This window comes from Rhinolophus hipposideros (genome assembly GCF_964194185.1).
Source record: "Rhinolophus hipposideros genome assembly, chromosome: 15".
NCBI lineage: Eukaryota > Metazoa > Chordata > Mammalia > Chiroptera > Rhinolophidae > Rhinolophus > Rhinolophus hipposideros.
Genome location: NC_138061.1, coordinates 22,650,474 through 22,676,239, shown reverse-complemented (window position 1 = coordinate 22,676,239; position 25,766 = coordinate 22,650,474). Strand labels below are relative to the sequence as shown.

At 49.4% G+C, this 25,766-nt stretch overlaps 3 protein-coding genes across 7 annotated transcripts in view; 2 read left to right on the top strand and 1 right to left on the bottom strand.

Moving 5' to 3' along the window:
- The first annotated feature begins 1,524 nt into the window (after positions 1-1,524).
- Positions 1,525-5,714, top strand: ELOVL3 (ELOVL fatty acid elongase 3). The gene is made up of 5 exons (XM_081074726.1): positions 1,525-1,984; positions 2,314-2,608; positions 3,553-3,684; positions 4,223-4,374; positions 4,614-5,714. Coding segments are annotated over exons 1-5 (1,008 nt in total). The 5' UTR covers positions 1,525-1,983; the 3' UTR covers positions 5,042-5,714.
- Positions 5,715-5,975: 261 nt separating this feature from the next.
- Positions 5,976-16,883, bottom strand: PITX3 (paired like homeodomain 3). The gene is made up of 4 exons (XM_081074779.1): positions 16,616-16,883; positions 7,776-7,905; positions 7,433-7,635; positions 5,976-6,907 (listed from the first exon to the last, which is right to left on the bottom strand). The coding sequence occupies exons 2-4, from the start codon at positions 7,891-7,893 to the stop codon at positions 6,320-6,322; spliced, it is 909 nt and encodes a 302-aa protein (XP_080930905.1). The 5' UTR covers positions 7,894-7,905; positions 16,616-16,883; the 3' UTR covers positions 5,976-6,319.
- A 3,299-nt stretch (positions 16,884-20,182) lies between these two features.
- The window catches only part of GBF1 (golgi brefeldin A resistant guanine nucleotide exchange factor 1), a 112,471-nt gene continuing 106,887 nt past the window's right edge, over positions 20,183-25,766 (top strand). For all 5 annotated transcript variants that reach the window (XM_081074683.1, XM_081074681.1, XM_081074682.1 and 2 more), the window contains exon 1: positions 20,183-20,438. The gene's annotated coding sequence lies outside the window, so the exon portion shown is untranslated. The remainder of the gene's footprint in view (positions 20,439-25,766) is intronic.

Below are 25,766 nucleotides of genomic sequence, written 5' to 3'. Positions count from 1 at the left end.
GGTGGATATTATCCCCATTTTACAGATGAGAAAGCTGAGGCCAAGAGATAAAACGACCCAACAAGCTTGGCGTGTTTATCTTGGAGAAACAAAAAGCGTCACCCAGATTTATAGGCTGAGGATTTCATCCATTCAATCACTCATGCAACAAATATTACCTGAGTACCTACCATGTGCCCAGTGTTAGGAGAATGGTGTTGAGCAAAATAGACATATTCCCTGCATTTATGGAGCTCAAGGACTATTGGGGGAAACAGGTATTAATCAAGAAATCATAAAAATAATGAAGGAAAGAAATACCATGTTATGAGAACGATTTATATATAACAGGAGTGGGTACCAGACCAAGTCCAAGGGTCAGGGAACATTTCCCCTAGGAAATAACTTCTGGAGATTTCTTCTCCTCTTCCACACACCCACCCCCAAGCCTCAGCATTAAACTTCACAGGGAAAGACAATGTAAAATATCTTCATTTGAGAGAAACCCAGGACTGTGTATACATATTCTATATGCATTTGTAAATCTCCCAAAATGAATCACCCTGACATTTCCATGTCTAGTCCACAGTATCCTTTCATTGACTTTATCTGACTTGTATACTGACCCCAACCTTGTGAGGTAGGCAGGCAAGTATGACTATGTTTTACTAATGAAGAATTTGAGTCTCAGAGAGGTTAGGCAACTTGCCTAAAATCACATGACTAGTTAATGGTGGAGCTGGGATTTGAGTCCAGGTCTTGTAACACCTAGATGTTATTTGTAATACCTAGATGGTATTTTTCTTGTAATATTCATTCTTTCACTTATTCATTCATCCATCAAACATGTGCTGAACACCTTCTGAGTGTCAGGGTATGTATGAAGCAATCAAGAACCACTGAAGAGTTTTAAGCAGGAAAGCAGCATGATCCAATTTAAGTTTTAGAACCCTCTTCTGGATGAGAGGACAGAAAATGGTAGTTTTCAAAGTATGGTCTGAGACCAACTACTGGGTCAGAATCTCTGAGACTGGGGATCAGGAATCTTATGATCAGCCAGGTTTGGGAATTCTTTTCTGGTTCTAATGCAATAAAGAGAAAGAAGCACTGTATTAGAGAAGGAGGTGGTACAACCAGTTAACATGACTAAGGTGGTGGCTGTAGTAACCAGGTGAGAAGTGATGAGGTACAGAGACAAAGGAATGCACTTGAGAGTCATTTAGATCACATGGACAGGACTTCTCACTCAACCCTTCTCTGGATAGCCACTGAGTTTCAAGGAAGTGGAGCTGGGATTCCTACCTGGCCCCTCTGGCTCCAGAGCCTGCCTGTGGGCTTTACTGCACATAGTCATTTATAACCACATCTTGATTTTAAATATTTTATATTTCTCTTAGCACTTGTTTTGCAAATCTCTATTTTATCTCTAACTGCTGTCAAGCCATGTATTTCTCCCTCACTTTCATAAAACCTAGGAGAGAAATAAGGGACAGACAAGTAAGGCCTTAAAAGTTTTAAAATATTTATTTCTTTGGGGCTGAGTACACAGGCAAGGAAAAAGTAGATTTGATTAGAAAAGCACAGACTAGGGAAGAGATCAGGACACCTTCTATAAACCTTAGGAAGCCTCCAGGATACCTGAAGACAATAAACCCAGAAGCCCAGAGGGTGAACCCATTTCGTCCCCAGGGTTACTGGGTGTCAGGCTGGGGCAGTTCAGGAATTCAGGAAATTTTAAAGAAACCACAACAGCCTCAACAACCACCTGCCCAAACACCAACAACTTCAACAATAAAATTCATTAAAAATTACCGTCCTCCCACCCACCCCACAGACTTGAAAGAGGCAGATGGGACTATGGGAGGGGCTCTCTGCCGCTGCTTCCCCAGCCTTACTCATCCTCAACCCAGTCCTGCGTTTGCCGGGGTCTCAGGAAACTGACACCACTAGCTCTGGGTCGAGGCACCAGAGGCTGAGGATACTTCCACTCTCTCCTCACTGCCAAGTAGGCCAGGATTAAAACAAACTGAGGCAAAGGCTGAGGTTGGCCGTGCCGGGAGAAGACTAGGACTTCCGGGGACCTGGCAAGGCCATGGGGGCTAAGCCAAGCTAGCACGAGTGGGGGTGTTGGGGGAGAAAAAGATGGAAAAGGGCGTGGCGAGGGCCTAGGACGGGCATTTGGGGGTGGCAAAGATAACCAATCAGAGAGCCTTCTGCGGCCTAGGGGTGGGATAGGGGTGTGTCTTGGTCGAGATTGGATAACGGCTGGGTGCAGGGAGGGGGCCGCGCGCCACCTGGGCCCGCAGCTTTGCAATTCCGCGTTATATACCGCAGTGGCCGCGGCGGCGGAATGGGGCTGGACTGCAGCGCCTGTGCCTGAATTGGACGCTCCTCGGCTTGCCGCGGAGTTCCTTGGTTCCTGGATCCATTCCGTCCTGCTCCAAGGTGCGCTCCATCCTCGGTCCCCCAGCCTCTCACGCAGCTCCCCAAGCTCCAGACCTCGACCTCTGCAGAACGAAATGGGCACAGTCATGAATAGCTCAGAGGAAACAGAGCCGCTGCTCCAGCCCTACAACTTCGAGCGGTTACAGGGCTTACAGGACATAATCCTCTTTTTGAGGGAATACTGGTGAGACCTGGGGAAGGGGAAGGGCCATGCCGTGACCCTGTCCTAATGACTGCAATTTGGGAGGTGGGGGTGGGGGAAGACACTGCCCGCAATGATTTTCTTAAAAAGCAAAGGAGAGAAGAGAGGAAGGAAGGGGAGAGGGTGGGAGGAGAAAAGAGAGAGAGAGAGAGAGAGAGAGAGAGAGAGAGAGAGAGAGAGAGAGAGAGAGAGAGAGAGAGAGAGAGGAAGAGAAGATGGGGTGAGGAATGTGGGAGGAGACAGAAACCAAGGGGAAAGAGTATATGTAGTGAGAACTGGTCTCTGAGGAATGGGGTTGATTTGAAATCCTTTTCCCACCAGCCTATAGATGACTGTTCTCCGTCCTTTGTGTCCGTGTATGCACGTGCAAAGCGCTGGTGCCCAGGGACAGTCTGGCCTTCACAATTATCACGTTGTTCCCCAAGTATTCTATTGTCCCTGCTGTGGAGAAGGAGGTAAAGTCAGGGAGCTCTTCCAAGATTTCCCCAGGCTCTCTGGCTTTGCCCTGAGTCTTCTCAGTGGTGTTTGTGGGCTTTGTGCTCCAGCCAATTTGCTATGACCCAACTAAGTGGAAGCTTTTGCCACATTCTTCTTACACCACAACCTTGGTTCTAGGCATGGGCCAGCACCTGTCACCTACTTATAGCCTTACTGAGAGATCAATAGTCACAGGAACCTTGGACATAGCCCCTGCCATGTGCTGGGTACTTTATATATATTAACACTGTCCAGGGAGGACTGTTATTCCCCCATTACAAATTAGGAAGCTGAGGCTCAGAGAACTAAGTAGGTTTTTCCTATGTCACACAGCTAGTAGGTGGCAGAGCTGGGATTTCAACCTAGAGCACTCACATGGAGAGATGAGGGGGCATTCCTCTAACCAGCACTCACCCATGAATCCATCCCCTCTGCCTTCTGCCTACCAGGGCAACCTCATTCCCCATAGCTCTGATCTACCTGCTACTCATCTTTGTGGGGCATAACTACATGAAGGCTCGGAAGGGCTTCAACCTGCAGGGGCCTCTCATCCTTTGGTCCTTCTGCCTTGCAATCTTCAGGTAAGACTCTCCTCGCCTATCCTATAGACCCTCACTCTATTCCTAAAATCTTTCCAGAAACCTCAACTGCATCAACTCCCCAAGTTGTCTGCACTCGTTCTCTATTTCATTCGCTCACCTCTAGCTCCCCTCGCCAGCTTTCACCTTCCTCCCATATTACCCTGTTTTCCTTCTTTCTGAGGCTCCAAACTGGCAGTTTCTGTTCTCTCTCACAAGTTCTCTTGTGCTCACGGAGTCTGTGTACTTCCAACAAATTTCTCCAGGTCCCCTCCCAAGACCCTTCAATAACTTCCCCATCCTCTCCTTCCCATATTTTCTCTCCCAAACTCCTTCAATCTCTCCCATCCTGCTACCCATTTTCTCATAGGGTCCTACCCATCCCAAGAATTCTATTCCCTAATTCAACTTTCAGTCCCATCATCTCTTCAGCCCTCATCTCTTCTAGATTATTGGTTGGATCAACCAGACCAGGCTGAGGGGGAAGGGTGGATTAGTGTCTGGAGATGAACTTACACTCTTTTCCTCTGTCCCATTTCAGTATCCTGGGGGCAGTGAGGACATGGGGCTATATGGGGATCCTGGTACTTAACGGTAGACTAAAGAACACTGTGTGCTTCTCCATCTTCATCGAGGATTCCGTAACGCAATTCTGGTCCTGCGTCTTTCTTCTCAGCAAGATCATTGAACTTGGTGAGTGGCAAGGCTTTGTCTCTCTGACACCCAGTCAACTGCATCCCTCACCTATCACATGGAGAGTCCCTCCCCCACCCCTGGGTCCTAATAACACCTCATACCCAAGCCCCTCTTCAGATTCTCTGTCATAAAGACCCCTTTCCCCACCCTGAGAACTTCCCCTGTGCCCCCACATTCAGTGCGGAGGGTGGTCCCAACACTGGGTGGTATGCCAGCTATGACTCCCCATCTCCCAGGAGACACGGCCTTCATCATCCTACGTAAGCGGCCACTCATCTTTGTGCACTGGTACCACCACAGCACAGTGCTAGTGTTCACAAGCTTTGCATACAAGAACAAGGTGGCTGCAGGCGGCTGGTTCATGACCATGAATTTCGGTGTGCATGCCATCATGTACACCTACTACACTCTGAGGGCTGCCAAGGTGAAGCCCCCCAGGTGGTTTCCCAGGCTCATCACCACCCTGCAGATCCTGCAGATGTTTATGGGAGCCATTGTCGTCATCCTGACTTACATCTGGAGACAGGAACAGGGATGCCACACAACAGTGGAACACTTCTTCTGGTCCTTCATCTTGTATGCGACCTATTTCATCCTCTTTGCCCACTTCTTCCACAAAACCTACATAATGCCCAAGGTCAAAGCCAATACCAAGAGGGAGTAAAGGGTTGGAGAAGAAGAAGGATCCTCAGTCTCTCTCCTCCCCAGGGCACTGAGCGGTTGGGCTTAGGTTTGGGAGAATGATTAGGATGCCTTCCCTGCATGGTTTCCCCACAGGATGTGTGCCCCAAGGTGACAGGAAGTTATAACAGACAAGAAGCATCACCCCTGGGAAGCGGGTATGATCTAGTACTTTGATGTTTGTTTTTAATATGAAGGCTGAGCAGGTCCTGAGATGGAGTGGGACTGAGGAGGATCCCCAGAGCTGTTATTTATATTTCTATACAAAAACCTTTCTTCTTGCTCTATTTTTTAATTAAATATCTCAACAAGATTTTTGGATTTCGGGGATTTGGGGGAATAAAGAGTCGGCTGTGATGGTAGACAGCTGCTGGCAGTGGGAGGATCAATAGTTGAAGAGCTTAAGAGGGTGTGTGGAAAGATGAGAGGCACACACACAGGCACTCAATAAGAATCCTAGGCCTGGTAGGCACTTAATAAATGTCTGTTACAGACCAGAATTTTATTGCTGTTAGAGGCCCAAACCCCTCATTGGAACAGTGAGAAACACGTGAAGAAAGGCGGAGTAACTTATCTAAGATCACATAGGCTTTCTAAGTTGTAGAAGTGACACCTGCAAGTAGGCATTGCAGACCAGATATTCCAGTTATCCTGCATGGGACCACAAGGTGGCGCCGCAGCACCAGCTTTGGCCAACGCCCGCCAAGTAGTCCTCCAGACATCAATACAAATACCCACGCACGCGTGCGTCCCTCCGCTTCAGGAACGTCCTGGCTTCCCCATCCTCGTGTTAGCGGCTGAGGGGGACTGAAGCCCTAGAAGCTTGGACCCTCCCCTCTTTCCCTAGCACCTAGCTCTCCTTAAGACATGAGGGAGGATGAAGGGGAGAGGGCTCAACCGCAACTCTGAATCATCAAGCCTTTGACAGTCCGCGCACGTTTATTTCATTTATCTTTGAAAATGATAAATGGGGGAAGGGGGCACCTGGAGAAGGCGGGGTGGGCCAAGGGTGAGTTGGCCCCCGGGGAACTGGTCCCTGTTCCTGGCCTTAGTCCCAGGAGCGCAGACTGTAGGGCCCAGTCCACCCCTCAGGGTTGGGAGGGGGAAGGCTGTCTCCTGAGTCGGCCGCTCTCCCGCCCCCAGCTGCCCCAGCATCCTTCTCAGACCCCGGGGCGGGGGCAAGCCAGTCAAGACGTCCCCAGTCCGGGGAGGCTGAGAATTATCGCCCCCGCCCTCGAGGATGATCCATGGGCAGGGCCACTCATACGGGCCGTTCCACAGCATACTGGCACGGACTGAGGTTGGCGGCCGGGGGCGGCCCGGGCACCGTGGGGTAGCTGAAAGAGGCGTGTTGTTTGGCCTTGAGCCTCAGGCTGGCCAGACTCGAGTTACACGGGTCCCGATATACGTAGGGGGAGGAGGCGGCCGCGGCAGCTGCTGCGGCAGCCGAGGCGTAAGGGCAGGATACTGCCCCGGAGGACACTGCGGCCGGAGCCAGCCCCGGGGGCCCCCCGCCCAGGCCCTGCAGGGTCCCAGGCCCAGGCACGGTGCCCGGGGCGGCCGCGGCCGACGGCACCATGGAGGCGGCGATGGAGCTGGGTGGCGAGAAGACGGGCTGCGAAGCCAGAGGCCCCACGTTGACCGAGTTGAAGGCGAACGGGAAGGTCTTGGCGGCGAGCGGCGGGCCGAGGGCCTTGGGTGGCCAGTTGCCGTAGGAGTAGCCGGGGTACACCTCCTCGTAGGGCGGCACCAGCCCGCCCAGCGGCGCCGCAAAGCCGCCCTTACAAAGCTCCGCCTGCTGGCTGCGCTCGCGCTTTCGCCACTTGGCGCGCCGGTTCTTGAACCAAACCTGCGGGCGCAGGAGAAAAGGCTGTCAGGGCACAGAGCCGCGCAGGGGTCCCAGAGCTGGTCAGCGCGGATGGGGGGTGGGTCACCCAGATGGGGTTTCAAGCCGGGGCCTGGGCCGGGCGGAGGATAACCAAGATGGGATGGCTGGAGACGGGAATGGGGGTCTTGGAGGAGTGTATTGTGTCAAGGAGCTGAGAACAGAAGTAGTGGGAGGCAGGACTGAGTCAAGGGCGACAGCGTGGTGGGGGCAGTAAGATGGGGTCACGGAGCGGTGACGAGAACAAGCAACAGTGTCAGGGGAGAAGAGTGGCCTGGAGTGATGGGGTGGAGTGAGATCGGAGGTTGGTGGAAAGAAGGCCGTGTGGGGCAGCGGACCGGGACCAGGACCGGGTACGTCAGGTGTCGGGTCCAAGGATGGAGCAGCCAGGGCAGAACCACAGGTTGCATGTTTCGAAACTACTCGCTAAGCGGCGGGCGAGAGGGAGACCGGGGTGGGGTGCGGGTCATGGGTCTGGGAGCACCATACCCGCACGCGGGCCTCGGTGAGGTTGGTCCACACGGCGATCTCTTCGCGCGTACTCATGTCAGGGTAGCGGTTTCTCTGGAAGGTTGCTTCTAGTTCCTGCAGCTGCTGGCTGGTGAAGTGAGTACGCTGCCGCCGCTGCTTCTTCTTCAGCGAGCTGTCTTCGGGGGAGCCTCCGGGCAGTGAAGCTGAGGCCTTCTCCGAGTCTAGGGGCCGGGTAAGGGCAGGTCAAAAGCATTCCCCGGCTGGGGTACCTCCTCCCTGGGCCCCTCACTCCCACCCGGGCCCCACCCCCATTAGAGATTGAGCTGTTATGCCCCCCATACCCAGAAGGGAGCGTGCTCACCACTGTGTTCTTGGCCCTTGCAGCTGTGTTCTGGGAGTGGAGGGTGGGGAGTGCCCGCATCTGACAGCGACAGGGCCGGGCTCCGGGCCTCCGTCTCGCTGAGCAGGCCGAACTCCATGGAGGGAAGACTCTGGTGGGAAGAGAAGACATAGATCAGGTTAATGGGGATACAATCTCCGGGTTATCTGGTTCCCAGTAGCGTTTCCCCACAGGTTCACTATCCCCTTTCTCAGCCACCAACATAAAGCTACCCCTGTATGGGGTGCCCAAAGATACAATGGGGAAACAGCAGCCTAGGGGGAAAAAAGTGTATATTCAAAGGTTTTATACACATATATATGCACTAGACTTTGCTTTGTTCACTGCTGGGCACCTAGAACAGTGCCTGGTGCAGTTGGTGTTCAATAGATGTTTACTGAATTAATGAAAACCGCACCATTGCATACCACATGCCACATGCCACATCCTCGAAAACTTCACTTTCAATATTCCCATAAAGTTATACATGCCCCTCAGCCAATCACACCTGAGATGCTGCTGGAACCTGTTATTCACTGTCCAGTGGGACAGATTTCATTTTGAACCAGGCCTAATATTTCTCCCATAAGAATAATCACTACTATCATTTAAAAGTACTTACTGTGTACCTTCACCTCATTCTCTCTCCTCACAAGAATGCATCAATATTAAGTATTGTCACCTTTTTCAGGTGACGAAACTGAGACTTGAAGTAACAATTAAGGTCACAGAGCTTGTAAGTAGTGGAAGTTGGATCTGAACCAGGCCTGGAAGACCCTAAGCTAATGCTTTTTCTTCATTTGCTTTTTCAAATTGTGTTCTTTGGGGCCCTACCCAGAAACCCCCTCAGAGATGAGAACTTGGGGCTGGCCTCAGGGATGGAAACTTAGCCTGGCCTTGCTTGGATCTGCTTTAACTAGGGCAGCTCTGCTTTTGTCTGTTTTGTTTATGCTTTCTGGAGAGATTTCATTTGAAGAAAGGGTTTCAGAATCAAAAACAAGTTTGAAAATCACTATGCATTCTGGCTGGCCCTGTCTGCTTGTGTGCCTGCCCAGACACACACTGCAGCCTACCAGTCGTTGTTCCACTCTCATGCACCGCTTCTACCGGGCACACCCCAGCCAGTAGATGTGAGCGTCTTAAAACCACTTAGTTACCCTCACTCCCTATCCCAGCCTTTGCCTGACATCGCCCAGAAGGCTGCGTGAGTCTCTCTCCAAGTCTCCCCTATTGGCTCTACCAGGCCCCCTCTGGTGGGAGGAAGGGAAAAGGACACTAGTGGGCTCAAGAACTCTGGATGCTTCTTGGTCAGAGGAGAACCAAAGGAGGCTAGGAACAGAGGAACAGGGGTGAAGAGCTGGCTGGGAGGGGTCCATCTGCATTCCCATTAACAGAGACTTAATGCATGCTGTGCAAGTTGGCATTAATGTTGTGGATTAGCCTAGACTGAGATGTGTGTCACTCGGCTGCTCTAAAGTTGTTAGGAGCCTTTCTCAGGGAGGCGCAGATGGGCAGCGGCATGTATTTGCACATGGTAATGCCCCCTTCAACTGACTCAGAGATGACAGCTGCCCCTTGCCCCCACCTCTCAAGCGAGATTGGGGTGGGACAGAGGTCAAGGCAGGAAGTTGAGAAACAGTCCCTGTTCTTTCAACAGGCAGAAGGGACAAGACCTTGGACCTTTTCCTATAGTTAAAGAGGCAGTGCTGAAGGGAACCTGGGAAGGAAGGAGAGAAGTCAGGCCAGGGGTGGGGGTGCTCAGCCTACCTCCCCTTCCAGGTCTGAGGTCAGGAGTCAGACAGAGGCTTGGGGCTGGCTCAACAATGCTCTGATGGGAGGGAGATGCCCTTAGGCGGACCCGTGGCAACTGGCAACATTGACTAGTAGCTCTTCCAAAATAGCTGAGAAAGCTTAGAACTGAGAGCTAGAAGAAAGGGTGTTCTGAAGTCTCCTCTTACTTCAGACCCAAGAGGATGAAGAGGATAAAGGGGGGGTCCAATACATGGTGACAGAGAAGACTAGATTCACAATAGAATATACAGATGTCATAAAGTTGTACACCTGAAATTTATGTTATTAATCAATGTTACCCCCAATAAATTTAATTAAAATAAAATATTTAAAAAAGAGAATGCCCTCAGAATGCAAATCATGCCCCTGACTTCTCCAGAGGCCATGAGAGCAACGGAATTGGGAAAAGAGGGACAGGGGTTTGCCTATAGGGAAAGCTAAATCCCACTATTGCCATTTATCCTTCCAGTCTGCTTTGACTCCAGACTTCTAATATTCCAAACTCCCCTTCCCCCAGCATTCCATACCTGTGTCTTGGTTTCACCCTTTATTTCAGCAGAGGGAAGCAGGGTGAAGAGAGATAAGTGCCAGAGTAAAAGACAAGGCTGAGGCCGAGAAAGCAGAGTTCAGGCTGTATGTTTCCAGAGACAGACAGACACACATGCAGACACACACAAGCCCCCACTCAGACAAAATAAGCACTTGGACTTGGAGCTAGCGGCATACAAACACACACTCTCCCACACATGCGCTCCCACATTCAGGCAGACAGGCACACACCGTCACAGTCTCCTCTCTCTGTGACAGGGACAGCTGCCTTGGCTGTTTTGGAGTTAGCCATTTCCCTACCCCCCCTCCCCGCCCCTCTGAAGCTCAGCTCTCAGTCTCAGGAACTAAGGACTCTGTGGGGGAGGAGAAAGCCAAAGGGGCCAGGGGAGTGGTCTATACTCCATGACTGTTGGGGAGAGCCTGTTTGGCTGAGTGGGGAAATGGCAGGAGAACGCTGGAAGAAGATGATGGGGGTGAGGGGCAGAAACTTAGGGGTCCCTCTTAGGAAAGAAATCTGATGTAGCCCAAAGAAATTAGGTTTGGAGTCAAAAGATCTAGGTTCATGTCATGGTTCCCCAACTTACTAACTGGCAAATTACCTCTCTGAGCATATTTTTTCATCTCTTAAAGGAAGATCATAATCCCTTCCCTACCTGCCTTCAGTATTGTTATAAGGTTCAAATGAAAAATGACATATAAAAATGGGTAGAGATACAACTCTATCCAAGTGTTCTTTTTCCCTTATTCATTGAAGAGATGTTTATCTGGCGTCTTCTGTGAGCGGGGTATTGAGTGAGGCACTAAGGAGAGAGGGGTAAATAAGATCTCATCCTTGTCTCTGCCCTTGCTTGAGGGTTTACCTCCCTAGACGCTGGCTCTCCCAGGGAAACGTTTCCCTGGTGAATAAAGGTGAGTGTGCTACATTTTAGAGAGGGATGCGAGTGTGTATTGTGCTCACTCTGTCCTGAACATAAGGGAGAGCCCAGTCACTACAGTAACAGCAAAATGGGTAGAATAACTCAAACTTTGGGGACCAGGTAGAGGTAAAGGAAAGAATGAAGCCTTAGGCTCCTGACTGGGTTAGTAATAGCAGATAGAGGGGACAAGGCTGAGAAGAGCCCTGACTGTGAAACTGAAAAGGCAAGAACACTAAAGCTAGGCGGGCAATAGAGAGATAGAAGGTGGGGGCCCAGACCTCTAGCAGACTTGTGTCTGGGTGGGTTGGTCAGGCAGAGGCTGGGGGCACCAAGTGGCTGTCTAAGTTGGAGACAGGCTGGCTGAGGATTAAGCTCCCCCAAACTGCTGGAGGTCAGGAAGCTGGGGAGTTGGGACTGAGGCCAGGGACTTCACCTCGCTCACTGGACAGGGACAAGCAGTAGGTCTGGGAGCCACACGTTTGCATAGGAATTACCAGGAAGGGCCAAAGAGAGTCAAAAGACAACAGTGGTGCTGAGGCCAGCTCTGGGAGAGGCTGCCTGCCCCACCTCCAGCCTTTCTGCCATCTCCCACTGGGGATGCATGGCCCAGGCCCCAGTCAAGTCAGGGAGGTAATCCCAGCCCTAGGGAGAAGAGAGGGCCTACAGGTGTGCTCTGATTCTGAAGTTAAGGCTGGAATTACAGGAAGCTGTCATGGATTACAGCAAGATCAAAATATCCAAATACACCAAGGTGGAGAGCAGAGACTGTCACATGCCAGAAAGGCCACAGTGGGAAGGCCATGGTTTCCAAGGGACCCAGATTCATGGCAAAGGGTAACTGCCATGCGCACCCACTTTTGTCCTGAAGTCAAGGGGGGGTAAACCAGGGTCACATCCAGAGAGCCTCAAAGAACGTGCAATAATAATGCCCAAGGTAGGAGGCACACCCTGGAATTTAAGCAGGAGAAGACATTCTCTTGCAGAGGAAGAATGGAGAGAAAGAGCCGATGGAGTTGTGATGCTGGCGCTTAGCTCAGCAAGCAGCAAGTTGGCAAACAGGTGTAAACCAGGGCCCGAAACCATCCTCTGAACCCGAAACGGAAGTGAGGCCCGTAAGTGCACATGGCCTCACGTGTATTAGTGATGCTGATCCCCCAAACTGTCTGGTCTGCTGAACTGCAGTGACAAATGGGAGCAAATGAAGACAGCTGTAGACAAAGCTCACAGCCCCCCGAGGAAACCCTAGGACTCAGGTGGAGGCTGCACTGACTTGATGCACTGAATTCGTTAAGGGGTAAATCAGAAATCAGAGAAATGGGCTTCCACATCCTTTCTTCTCTTCCTTCTTTCCTTCAGCAAGTGTTAGGTGCTCAGGCAGATCTCCAAGAATGGTAAGGCACAGACCCTAACTTCTAGGTGCCTGCGGTCTGCGAAGGCAACCAGAGCACAGGATGAAATGATGGGCTGCATGGACGTGATTCTCACATTACGGGAGATCAGAGAAATGGAAGTCCATAGAAGGTGGCATCATGTTTGGGGGCTCAGAGAATGTAGCACATGGCTGAGCTGGGAATTGGGGAGGCAAAAAAGGGGCAGAGGCTTCTAAATAATTAGAGCAGGGTTGACTGGCAGGTTCAGAGGGCAACAAGGAGCCCAGCTTGGGCAGGGTCTCAGTGTGGGCAATGGGAAATCATCAGAGAAAAATGGATCAGGCTGAGGGGACCTCCAATAAGAGGCAAGGGGTGGTGGTTCAGGTTTGATACAGTCTAGGCTGGGGCATCTCCAGTTTTCCCACTGAAAAACCCCTAACACTAGTAAGAGAGAAATCACCCTGGGAAACTAGGGGCACAACGCGAAACTGCAGCCAACAGTATGAAATTTCTCTGAGATCTCCAGCCTTATGTTAAAAATGGAAGCAAATGTTGCATGCTATTCTATACTTAAGTTATTATATTTATTTTAATATAAAAATAAAGTTTTCTCTAAAAATCTCCAAGTGACATCTTCAAGTGACATCACACCAGGACGATGAGCCATGTTTAGCTTATGGCTCCTCCCAGTCCTATACTGCCCTCTCCCACCTCAGTCCCCTAAAGAGAAGCATTGCTCCAACGAGTTGGTGTCACTAGAGGCTTGTAGGCAGGGGGGTGACATAAAAGCAGCATCTTTGGGACCTTTATTTGGCATTGGTGAGCAGAATGGATTGGGCAGAGGAGAGATAGAAAAGGGGCTCTTTGAAAGCAGCTGTTTCTCATCCCACCACCTATCTTTTCCTTTCTCTTCCCCTCACTCTTATCATGGGTCCCTGTTAGTGACCATGGGCTAGACACTCTAGATAATCCCAAAGCTGAGGACCTAATGGATCCTGCACGTTAGCTGTCATCTCCCTCCTCCACACTCTAGAAAGCATCACTTAGAGTGAATGGAGAAAAAAAGATTTGGGTGGCTCCTTCCTTCCCTCATGCCAACCCCAGCTCAGTGTCAGTCTGCCTCCCCTACCCTCCTTTCTTGGATCTGGGTCCTGGGCCCATATTCACATCCTTGAGCAGCAGGCAGGCAGGGATCAGATCAGGATCTTTGGCCTGGTAGAAGTATTAAGCATTTGGGGAGCTCCCTTGAACTCTTCTCAGAAAGGGGTAAGGGTAATGGCTGGCATCTGAAGCCTGAGAGAGGGGTTCCATCTATCATTGAGAATCTTCCTGTGGCTGGATCAGGGGTGTTATCTGGCTGATAACTTGAGACTTGAGACACCACCCTTCCAAACAAAGATTCTACAGATTGGGCATAACAATGACAGTAATGCTTTTTATTTCTGTGGTGCTTTTCCATTTGCAAAGGGCTTTCATATATATGACTTCATTTGACTCTTACCACCATTGTGAGTGGCAGGAATGACCATCCCCATTTCATCTCTAAGAAGATGAATTTGTCCAAGGTTACCAAGATTGAAGAGATTTGAATCCAGTTTTCCTAAAACCAGGGACTGAGCTCTTCACTCCTCACCCCCGCCACCCCAGCAGCCATTTGTGGCTCTGACACCCACTGATCCTCCCAAGCCCCAAAGGATTCCATTTCTACTTCCTGCCTCTACCACCTCTCTGGAAATGAGCTCTGGAAGTTTGCTGCCCACTGTGTGCCAAGGAACATTTTCCTATTCATCCTGCACTTGCATCACTCTGGTTCTAAGAGGCCCCCTCATCTCTGGTTTCAGGATTTGGGGGGCAAACAAGTCTGCTTCTGCTTATCCAGGCCTTTCATTGTTTTGTGGATTTCCATCCTATCTCACTTTCCAGAGGCCTAAACTTTGAAGTTTGCTCTCTCCAGCAGCCACTGGCTCCCCATTCTACCGAGGATTCTCTGACACTTCTGTAGGCTCATGACATTCTCCCTAAGAGCCAGTTACCCAGGCATGGACTCAGCTCATGGTTTTATGCAAGGATGGGAGAAGGTTCTGCCTTTTGTTTCCAGTCATCTTCATTATGATGCTGTTGCTTTTTGGCCTTCGGGCAAAAGCAAAACTTTAGGCTAAGGTCTTTAGGGAAACATCTGTAATGCCTTCCCGATTCCTTTCCTGACTCAGAGCCTTTCATTTCACCCATAACTTCAGTGATTTTCAAAGGTGATGGGAGCATGAGCCCCTGAAAATGGTATCGGAATGTGGTGGCAGTATTGGTTTGTGACTCTATATTTAGCAAAAGGGAGCAAGGGACAAAAAAAATGTTGAGAAACAACGTTGTAGCTGGTAATAAACACATTTTAAAATTGAGGAATGGAGGTGGGAGTGTGGGGAATATGTACTGTGTGTCACTCATGGGTGGAGGTTGAGAAAGGTTGAGAGCCACTTGTTTAGATTACTTACTCATTGCAAAACACTTTCCCCATGAAAATTCAGTTCCCAGGTGAGCTGTTTTGCTCACTTACATAGACAGGGAGAGTTCTCTCCACTCTGTTCCCTTCAGCTTAACTGAAGTCTGGTTAAAGAGTTAGGGCCAGGGTGGGTGGACATTGTAGGAGTCCAAAGGAATCAAGACCCTTCCCCAGCTACAGGGAAAGCACACGGGGCAGCTGAATAGGGCTGAGACCTCCTTCCCAACCAGAGTTAGAGGGCAGTGAAGGTCTCATGTTGGACCGGAGTCTGGATTCCATGTATCTCTTTCCTACCTTCTCTCAGCCTCCAAACTGGTGGGATTGAGATCGAGCGAAAAGGGAAAGAAGACCACAGGGTTTGCTTTGCTAAAGGGCTGCAATTTTCTCTTCAGGCCTGGGCTCCTGCAAATTTCTCTGCAGGCTCCTGCTCCCTGCAGAGAAGGCACCTTTAGCTTGCTGACACCCAGGCAAGAAGTCTGGGGTGTCTGATCAGCTGTATTGGAATTAGGGGTTGCCCCTGAGTTTGTGAGGGAATTGAGGCTGGCAGGGGCTTGTGCTGGGCTCTACCTGGCCCTCCCATTGCCGTTTGTTGTTCATTCTTTCCTTTCCTGGTCTTGATACCCACTAGCAGTCTCACCATTAGCTTTCTCTCCTCAAATTTGGATTCTGGAAGTTCAGGTGATGCTCAGATCTGGTTTGGGCTGTAAAGGGCTTCTCTCCCGGCACCACTCCACCCCATGGCCAGGCTGCAGCCTTTACACTCACTCCTCGCTCCTGGGCCCCACAGCCCATAGGAGCAGAAACAAGTTTTCAAAGTGGGATTCAAGGCGACCCACTACAGCGAACCCCACCGCACACGCAGTAGCTGGGCAGGCGCTGCCGGGTAAATGGACATGCCACTTGGCCAGGGACATTCTGTCCACCAAAGCCTGACACAGCGCCTGCTCCAGAGAGACCCACCTCGCCACTCCGGACATTCTATCCGGTCTCAGCCCCGCGTGCTGCGGACATTCCGTCCGATTCCGTGGCGGCCCCAGGCCGGGACCCATGCGGGCCCGGACACCGCAAGTCGGACGCGCCAGAATCGCTGCCTGGTCTCTCCGGCTGCCCTCCTACTGCCCTCCCGCTAGCACAGCGGCCATCTGACCCTTTCGCGGCCGGGCTCTCACAACACTGGTCCTATTCCCAACTGCGAGGAGGTGGGAAAAGAAGCGTGTGCGACTAGACTCACCCCTGTTCCCAGTCCCTGGAGTCTGAGCCCCAGCTAAGGGACGTCGGGCGCCGCTAACTGCCCCATGCTGGGCAGCCGCCGCCAGCTCCCCCCACTGGCCAGGGCCTCGGCAACTCCTTTCGCTCCCTGGCTGCCTGCCTCGCGTCCTCGGATTCCAGGGTGCTTTCTGGTAATGGTTTCCTGACTCGCTCTCCTCCTCGCTTCTCCGAGTCCCTGTCCTGGCTTCATGTCTCCGTTTCTCTCCAGATTCCCTGAGTATCTCTCCCTCCTCTGTCCCCCGAGTTCTGACGCTGAGTTTCTCTTTCCCTTAATCCCCCGGGTCTGCAGTCCGCCCTCCCACTTTCGACCCTTTCTCCAGGCACCGTTCCCCAGTTCAGTCGACCCAGCTCCTGTTTTAGGGATCCCGAAGTCCGGCCATTCCCCCGCTGCCCCGTGAGCCCCTGTCCCCCGCACGGTCAAACACTCACAGTGAGTCCCGCAGCAGGCAGACTCCCGGCAGCGGCAGTGGCGGCCGTAGTCTGGAGGGCAGGCAGGGGCCGTGGGCCGGGCACCCGGCCGGGGTGGGGGCCGTCCCCCTGCGCCCGGGCCGCAGCTCCGCTCTGGCTCTCCCGGACTCGCAAAGGGAGAGAGTGAGCCTTGGCGCGGAGTGCCACCCCCAGCCGGCGCCCATTCACTTTATGGCAGCCCAGGGCGCCCCCAGCCCGCGGCAGCGAGCCTCGCTCGTAGGGCCCCGCCCCCTTCCAGCTGCGCTCTCCGGGCTCCACCCTTTCCAGCTGTGAATCTTTAGGCCCCGCCTTCGGGGGTGGGGTCGGGCCGGCGAGACGCCAAGAACCCCGCCCCTTGGCCAATAAGAGGCACTCTTCAGCAACTGGTACACGCCCCTCCCCACGTGGCTGAAACCCCGCTTCAGCTGGAGCGCTTTGGCAGAGCCAAAACGGCGGACGTAGGGTGGGCCGTGTAGCCCCACCGAGCCGGGGCCTGCTAGCAGCAAGGGAGAACCAGACCACTACCCCGAGAGAAGTGGAACGGTGCGGGGTGATAGGGCTGCCGGGGTGCCAGGTGGGAGGGCGCACCGGCCGGGAGAGGCCGCTGGTTTTCAGCGCTCAGACTTCCTTGCCGCTCAAGTTTCGGCGATTTTCTCCACTTGTCGCTGTCTATCTCTCTGCCCTTTTGTCTCTGCTCCAATCTTCCCACGTCTCGCCTTTCTTTCCTCTTCTCCACCGCTTTGCTCCTGCTGTTTGTCCCTCTCCTCCCTCCTCTGCCACTTTGAAAGACTAATTTCTCTTTCTCTCTGCTTCTCTTTTTCCTCACATCTTTTATTTTTCCTCTTCTTGGCTATCTGCTGCCCCCAACCCCCCCTTTTCTCTCCTCCAAGGAAGGTGGCTTCGTGGAGAAAGCAGAGTTTGGAATGACACAAATCAAAGTACCATTCTACCCTGCCACCAATCACACCATGAGTGAGTGACCTTGGACAAGTCACCCCCTCCTACACCCCCGTCCCCCCCCCCCCGAAAAAAAAAAGTTAAAGGAGATTCACTGGATCTCAGGGCTTAAGCTGAGCATTCCTCAGAGGCCTGGGCAGTTTACTATGTCAGTCTGCACTTTTGGCTTGCCCAGGCTATGCTATCCCAACCGTAATAGGGCTAGCTTCTCTTTGGTGATACCAGGTTCAGTTCTGTGGGCGAGGTGTGGCCTTGGTGCTTGCTTGTTAGGGAGTTGCAAGGGACAGGACAGATGTCCCAAGGAGCATGTGGAGTCAGGCTGAGATGCTTGGGTGCCCCTGAGAGCCCTAAACCCTACCACACAATATGCGTCTAAGGTAAATTTGACCAGTTTTGTTTCTGCTTAAAACCCTTCAGTGGGTCTTATTTGCCCTCAGGATAAAGACCAAACTCTCTTGCCTGGCTTACAGGATCTGACCCTGTCGTAATCTTTAACCTCCTAGTGGTTTCCTGTACACCTCTGGCCGTTTTTTTCTGACAGTGATGTATTTTCAGCCAGTCTTCATCTTGTCAATTCCTATTTATCTTCCTAAGCTCCACTCAGGCCTCCTTTTCTCTGGGAAGCTGTTCCTGAACTCCCAGATTAGCCAGATGTCTAGCCTCTTGTTCCCATAACCCTCCCGTGCATATCCTCTAGTACTCTGCCTGCTATATTGAAGAGATCAGCTTATATGTTGTCCCTATGATGCTAACTAAGATTTAGGAGGGCAAGTACCATGTCTTTCTCTTGTTTTTATTCCTAGGCATAACATAGGAACTCAATACTGAAATCTAAGAGGGAGATGTTCTGCCTGGTAAGATGATGGAGGTTGGATTAGAGTATTATCATCTCTTCCTCATTTCTAACACACAATCGCATTCATGCTTTTAAGTTGATTAATTTTTAAAGATATGTGAGAGTGGAGATGGGGGAGTAGGGAGTTTTGGCCTACTTAGATGATTTTCCAATTTTTGGCTATTTAGGACCTCTCAATTTGAGATAGACCCAGGAGTCCAAATCCCAGTTTTCAAGTGAAGGTGTAAAATGGCTCAGAGATACTGTGGAAGAGGTACTATGGTGGTTATATCCTCTTCACCTTTCTTTGGGTGAAAGGCAAGATCCTCAGCTGGACCCAGAGACCAGGAACCGATGTGCAGGTGCAGGGAACTGTTGAGTTTTTCATGTCTGATGGGTTCTTTTAATTAGAGCATCCTAGCACATGGATGGTGTTTGGCTATCTGCGTTTAAGACCACATTTCTATGGAGTTAGGTATGCAGCTTTCCTGGACTTGGGTTATCCATAAATGAGAGGAAATGTGGAGAGAATTGGTATCTTTTTTTCATTGCCTCCCAGCAGTTTCTTCAGGTCTGCAGGGACACCGGGGCTCTATTCCAGAAGATAGGCTGGGAATTCCACCAGTCAGTCTTCAAGGAGGAAACACCCTCCTGTCCTCTTCGTACACACTCTCACTTCTAGGTAATTCTAAATATTCTAGCAACCTTTATCATCTCTTGCAAGAGGACAGTTACCTTGGGGCAGGAGAGTGAAGACTGGGGTGGGCTTCTAGCCCTTAGGCTTCTTAGCATTTCTAAGGCAGATAGGAAAGACTTCCATTTCCTGTCACTGGTGATGTGGACTAACCTGGGTGATTGGCTTTATTCCAGGTAGGTAAAGAGTGTCCAAGGCTTAGTATGAGGGGCAGAACTGGGAGTCACAGCCTGAGAGACTAGGGCATAAGAGGTAGCGAAGCGCAGTGAAAAAGAAAGTTGAACTGGGGTGTGAGGACTCCTGGGTGTGTCTCTCTGCCAATAACTAGTTATGCGAATGTGGGTGCTATCTTTGCACTCTGGGACTCAAGTTTCCCGCTTTGTAAAACGAGGACACCTGAATTAGATACCCAACGTTTCTGCCACCTCTCATTTTCTCTATTTCTGGATGACAGGAATGGGGTACAAGACACAGAAACAGTTGGGTTGGGACAGACACATGTATGAGAAGCCAGACAGGGCAGGCAGATGGGAGAGTGGGGGAGGGGAGATTGGAAATTGCGGGATTGGTCCTAGGATGGAGTGAGTCCAGAAGCTGCCTCGTATGGAAGTGTTCCCTTAAGGCGCACGGTTTTGGCCTGGCTGACTTTGATAGGGAGTGCCTGGAATGGGGCAGGGAGGAAGGAGTAGAGTCGCCCGCTCGGGCTCTCAAAACGGACCCCGCCCCCTTCCCAGCAAATCGTAGCTCTCCTCCCCATAATGCCCAGCAGCCACTTCCAAGCCGCGCTGCAACCGAACTCTAGCTAACTCCACCTTTCCAACCGCCCAGCACAATGTTTCCATTTTTATTGGGTTTTATGACTGTCACTCAGAGAGTCCTTGTATCCGTTGGTTGTTCCTACCTACCCTTTTCTTTCTCTTGTAATCTCGCCTCGTTAGGTACAACCCGCCTCCCGAAGCCAACTTCCATTCATCGATTGGATAGCTGGAATGCCACTTTTCACGGTGCAAAGCTTTTATTGGTTGTGCGCGGCAGGGCTCGCGCAGTTACCAGGCAGCGGGCTAGACTGAGGCTAGTTACCACGTCAGTGAGCTGACAGGGAAGGTACCCGGCTCCACCGCCCGTTCCGGCCGACTCTAACCGGCCTCTGTACGGTCCCTGACTTCGGCCTCAACTTCCAGGAAACGGGCTACTTTCCTTCTCCCATCTGCCACCAGAGCCGGGAGAGCCGCTCGGAGACGCCTTCGGGGCCTGGGGTGGACATGAGCAGCGGCTGCTGGTCCTGGGACTAGGCCCCGCCATTTTGGATCCGCTGACAGGTCAGCGAAGTCTCCTCTTAAGAGTTCCAGTGTCGTGAAGGGCGCCCTGACATCGCGATAGGGAATAAGGGGAGGAGGGCCCTTCAAATGGAGGAGCTGGGTGGATTAAGCGCGCAGGGGCAGGAATAAGACGAGGGAGAGATTGTTGTGGAAAGGAACTGGGAGGCGTGTAGGGGGCAAAGGTCAGGCCCCAGCCACAGGAGGGGCGACTTCAGCTCTGACTTCTGACCCCTTGCAGGTGCCCTAGTCCTTCTTGTGTTCCAAGACTTAATCTAGGCTTCAGCTCCTCTCTTCCGGAGCTTTCTGCTGAAGAGCCCAGTCCTTAAAAGCTGAAAGCCAACCTAAAGATCATTGTATCCATTTTTCAGGGTTGATTTTTATGCCTGCCATATGTAAGTCGCTCCAGATTGTATAGAGCGTCCACTTCCGTGTGACTACCCCGTTCACACAGCCTAACTGCTGCATTAATACTGAATGATGAACTAGTGCAACCGAGGCTCAGGCAGTGGGGAGAGGTGTGGAAGGATTGGGGCCAGCAGTGGGGGGGACCTGGGCTGTGAGAAGGCTTTCCTCTTCTAGGGCAGCGCAGTTGCCATCTGGGTCCGTATGTAAACACTGGACTTATCTTCTGAGTCTGTTTCTCCCTTTACACAATCTGTTTTACAAATAATCTCTCCTGGTGTGTGGTTTTGGCCTGCATTTTCTCCCCAGGTCTTCTCTTCACTACGCCTAAGGAGACAGCGGTCCAATCACAAGGAAGCCACTCTTTTAGGACATATTTATTTGGCTGAGAGTAGAGAGGGATTTGTAGACTGGTGAAGTTTGGTGCTGTTGGCCTGTTGTTTTTAGTGGTTAAAAGGAGTCATGAGAGATGTTCAGCCAATTTAAAAGTGGTAGGGTCAGCGCAGCAGAGTGAATGAGTGTCGTTTATGGTACTGTGATGACATTTGATAAATTGCTGTGTTGTAAACCTTACAGTCCCCAAAGGGAAAGAGTGCCTTTAGAATTGAGGACTAGTGTACATAGTGTTTTTAATGCACAACATAGAAATTTGTATGCCTTTAATTCAGGTACACCAGGCACTCCTCTGGGCCCTGTGGAGGGTGTAAATGGGAAGGTCTGTTTTGGGATTGCTCTGCTCAGATTATGCACTTCTGAAAAGCAGTAGCATATATGTGCAGTGGCCTCGTTAGAGCACATACTAGGGGTAAGGTAGTATCACCCTAATGCCTTTCAGCATGTATGGACACTCAATAAATGTTACTTGTACCTAGTATTAGTTTTAGTATGTGGTCCTAACTTGTGACCTGGTTCTAGTTCTGGCAGTCAGGACTTTTGCATGGTGAGATAGTAACAAGGAGAGCCAAAACCTCACTGTGTTAGAAGGGAAAACTATCTAGGATCTAGAGTGATTAAACTCTTTTTACCTAATGCCCTCTGTTCTCCTGAAGTTGTGGATGTGTGTGGTGGGGGATAACTTTTATTGTTTGTATTTATTGATTTGAAATAAGTGCGATAGAAATGGTACAGGCAACTATTTGCATTTTAACTTGATGATCCAAGTTGTAGAAATTTCCAAAAAAGTAGTTGAAAGTGACCAACGAAGTGGTATTAGTCAGCCTAGGAAGTGTCCAGGTTTGATAGGCCTGCCTTGCTCATTTGGGTTGCTATGCCCTGTTGAGCCCTGTTGGGCTGAAAGACTTTGCATAACCTAGTCTTTGGGTAGAGTGTGACCAATCCAGCCTCTTTTCAGTTGGGCCTGGAGGTGACTCAGGCATCAAAGATTTTCCCTTTCTTTACTTAAAAAGTCATTTTCTAGATAGGAATCGTTCTTCTCCCCCACCCCCTACCGCACACCATTAAATTGGTTCTTCAAGACTTGTATTTGAGCTTATTTTTAAAAGTGGGTGAGATACTACATTCTAATCTTGACAGTGATGCTCCCTGGCACAGCAAGAACTCAGGTTGTAGACACATCCGTGAGTCGCTGGGTACCCATCCCAGCTGAACTCGCAGTTCTCAGAGTTCCACTACTATTTCAGTTCCCTGTGTTCCAAAAGGCAGCATGACTGCCACTTTTAGGTAATAACTTCACTGATAGTGTACTTAGACTGGCTACTGTGGGCAGATAGAGGAGAAAAAGGCACAGCTCCTGCTTTGTCTGGAGGAGACCCACTGTATTGATACAATACTCACTGGAAGGGTTATCCTAGCCTTTGTACGCTACTTCTATTGATTGATTGCAATCTGTCCCTGTGGTTCAGGGTGACCAATTAAAATAATTCTGCTGTTGGGATAATGGAGTTGAGTTGAAGGAGAAGGGAGGTTCATTTTACCCTCAGGCTGGAAGAGCTATATAAATATAATTGGCAGATATTTAGCTATTGTTCCTTTTTTCTTATATGTCAGTGTCTTCAACAACAGTTGTTTAATTAACTAAATGAAAATATAATAGAGCAGTATGGGGATTTGGAGCGTCAGTTCTGGAAGTGATCATGGAAGTAATGATTTGTTACCATCATATAAACCAGGGATTACAAGCTCAAATGCCTGAGTATCAAGCAGGTGAATGTAAATGAGTGAAATCAGCCAGGTGGGAATATATTATAATGTAGTGGGGACTGTCTTGTACTGTAGTGTGGACACAGTATGCCCAGTTTTCCTGTTTCTCAGGAGAAACTGGAAATTCAGGTCATTATGCTTTAAACTGTTGGCAACTAGTTAAATTTTTTTTAAAAACCTTTTGCAGATGGAACAAAATATACCTGTGGACTGGATTCTGCCCCGTGACAGTGAATGATGACCCCTGATATACAAGATGGGCAGGCTTTATGAGACTTAATTACTACAGTTCTCTTTATATAATCACATAGACTAACTTTTTATCTTTGTCCTACTCTGCCAACTGTCATCCTTATACCATGGGTGCCCTCTGAGTGGTTAAAAGATGAGTGAGAGAGAGAAGCCTTGTTTTATTTTTCATCTACAAGCTGGCAGAAAGGACAGCTTTGGACAAATCTTAGTGGCTCATCGTGCATGTGGTTCTTGGGATAGACTCAGAATCTCCACAGAAAGGGGAGGTGCCATGGCAGAGCTGAGGTACAGTGGTCACCTGATTATCAGGTTTGGGAAGATTTTCCAGTTGTGTCCTGTCAGGACACCAGCTTTTTTCCTGGTTTGACTTTCTCTTACCTCCACCCTTTGAGTAAATTTCTTGAGCCCAGTAAGTTGTTTACTAGTTCAGTAATTCTTGGTCACTTTCAATAAAACACAGAACTATGGTGTGTCCCTTGGCTAGCTCTAGAAATCTTGTAAACTCTGCATCTTTAGTGCTTCTCTGGAATTTTTGAGAGATTGAGTGAAGGTAAAGCTTAGAAGGGCTAGTTGAGGATTGTTCAGCTCCCTGGTACCTATTACCCTTTTAGAAAGCCCATCAGCATTTTCTTGGTTTACAGAGCTCTGTGCTAGATACCAAAGGACCATGAAAAAAGAAAAAAAATTGAGTCTTTGCCTTTGGAGAATCGAATTTCTAATTGGATAAAGACAACTTTTAAAAGTTTAAACAATGCTGTACTAATGACTACTATGTAGAACCAAAGAAAATAACATACACACATATATGAAGAATTGACAATTACATGGGAATTATATGTTTCACAGAAGAAATGTGAACGTACAAATAGCACATGAGGAGACTTCAGGAGGATAGATGTGAGAATGGAAGTGTTCAAATTTGGCTTGTGGGTAAATATGGGTTCTTTGTGTCTGTGGGGTGGCCTGTATGGAAACAAATATGGGAAGCAGAAAGAAGGCTTACTTGCCTGGCTTAGAGTCCTTGTCCTATGAAGTCATTATTTTCACAAGAGGTGGATGTGAGCAGTACCACTATTGAAGATTCAGTCTTGATTTAGTTCATTCATTTGTTCATTCACTATTTATCATTTCTTTACTATGTGTCAGACACTGGGAATAAAAAAGTGAATAAATCATGGTCTCTTGCTGAGATGCTCATTCATGGAAGAGACAGACAAAATAATTATAAATCAGTATAAGATATATTGAAATAGAGCTATGTACAGTGTTACGGGGTGACGAAAAAGGAGTACTAATACTCTCTGGGGGAGTGGGTTAGCTAGGGAAAACTTCACAGAGCAGGCATTATCATAATAACGGCTAAGATGTTGGAGTTTTAATATCCCTGGTATCATGCTAGGTACTTTATAGGCTTTTTATTTACGCCTCGCAACAAATATTTTGCAATGGAGAACTGTAAACTGGGCTCAGAGAGGATAAGAAACTTGGCTAAGATCACACAGGTAGTAACAGATCTGGAGCTTGGATCTGTGTTGAATTTGAAGCTTGTTCTTGTAAGCACTGTGGTATTCTGACTCTCTCGTTGACTTTGGGATGGAATGAGGAAGGCTTTATCAAGTAGACAAGAGTAGGAAAAAATATTCCAAATGGAAAGGGAACAGCATGTGCAAATGCAGAGAGACAGGAAGGATAGTAACTTTAAAAACAAGGACTTTTGATGGTCTATTTTATACATATAAACAATTGACATTAGCATACACGGGGCATCCTTGCCCCCCCCCCAGCTTAAAAAACAGAGCATCACCCAAACTGAGGCCACATGTATGTCCTTTCCTGACAGTTACATCTCCCTTCCCTCCAGCCACTATTCTAAATTTGTTGTGAAGTTATGAACTTCATTAATATGAAGTTATTCAACTTTGCAAGATAATGCCAAATTATTATCCAAACAAGTTGTATCGATTTACGTATCAGACATTTGATCTACATTTTTACCAATTCATAATATGTCAGATTAAAAGTTTTGTGCTATTTTGGGGCTATAAAATGGTATCGCATTATAATTTTATTTTGTAATTTTCCCGATTATTAATGAAGTTAATAATCTTTTCATGTATTTATTTGCTGTTTGTATTTCCTTATTCTGTGACATGCCTATTCGTGTCTCTTGCCAATTTTGGGAAGGGTTTATATGTCTATTATAGTTTTGTAGAAGTTATTTTATACTACGGATATTGCTTCTTTATTAGTTGTATGTGTTAAAATATTTTCTCTCAGTTTGTGACTTATCTTTTCCCTATTTTTTATGGTGTCTTTTGAACAAACATCTTTAATTTTAACCGGGTTTATTGTGTGGTTTTTTTTTTTTTTATGGGTTGTTTTTTCTTTCCTTTAAATTGGGGAATATTGGGGAACAGTGTGTTTCTCCAGGGCCCATCAGCTCCAAGTCGTTGTCCTTCAATTTAGTTCTGGCGGGCGCAGCTCAGCTTCAAGTCCAATCGCCGTTTCCTTTTT

What these genes read in the sequence shown, in the direction of transcription:
- ELOVL3 (XM_081074726.1), top strand. An exon ending in CTCTTTTTGAGGGAATACTG is followed by an intron (nt 2,609 to 3,552) that starts GTGAGACCTGGG and finishes TCTGCCTACCAG; the next exon opens with GGCAACCTCATTCCCCATAG. An exon ending in CAGCAAGATCATTGAACTTG is followed by an intron (nt 4,375 to 4,613) that starts GTGAGTGGCAAG and finishes CCCATCTCCCAG; the next exon opens with GAGACACGGCCTTCATCATC.
- PITX3 (XM_081074779.1), bottom strand. Translation starts at nt 7,893, where the DNA reads ATGGAGTTCGGCCTGCTCAGCGAGACGGAGGCCCGGAGCCCGGCCCTG. An exon ending in CAAGGGCCAAGAACACAGTG is followed by an intron (nt 7,636 to 7,775) that starts GTGAGCACGCTC and finishes CCCGGCCCCTAG; the next exon opens with ACTCGGAGAAGGCCTCAGCT. An exon ending in TCACCGAGGCCCGCGTGCGG is followed by an intron (nt 6,908 to 7,432) that starts GTATGGTGCTCC and finishes CTGCGCCCGCAG; the next exon opens with GTTTGGTTCAAGAACCGGCG.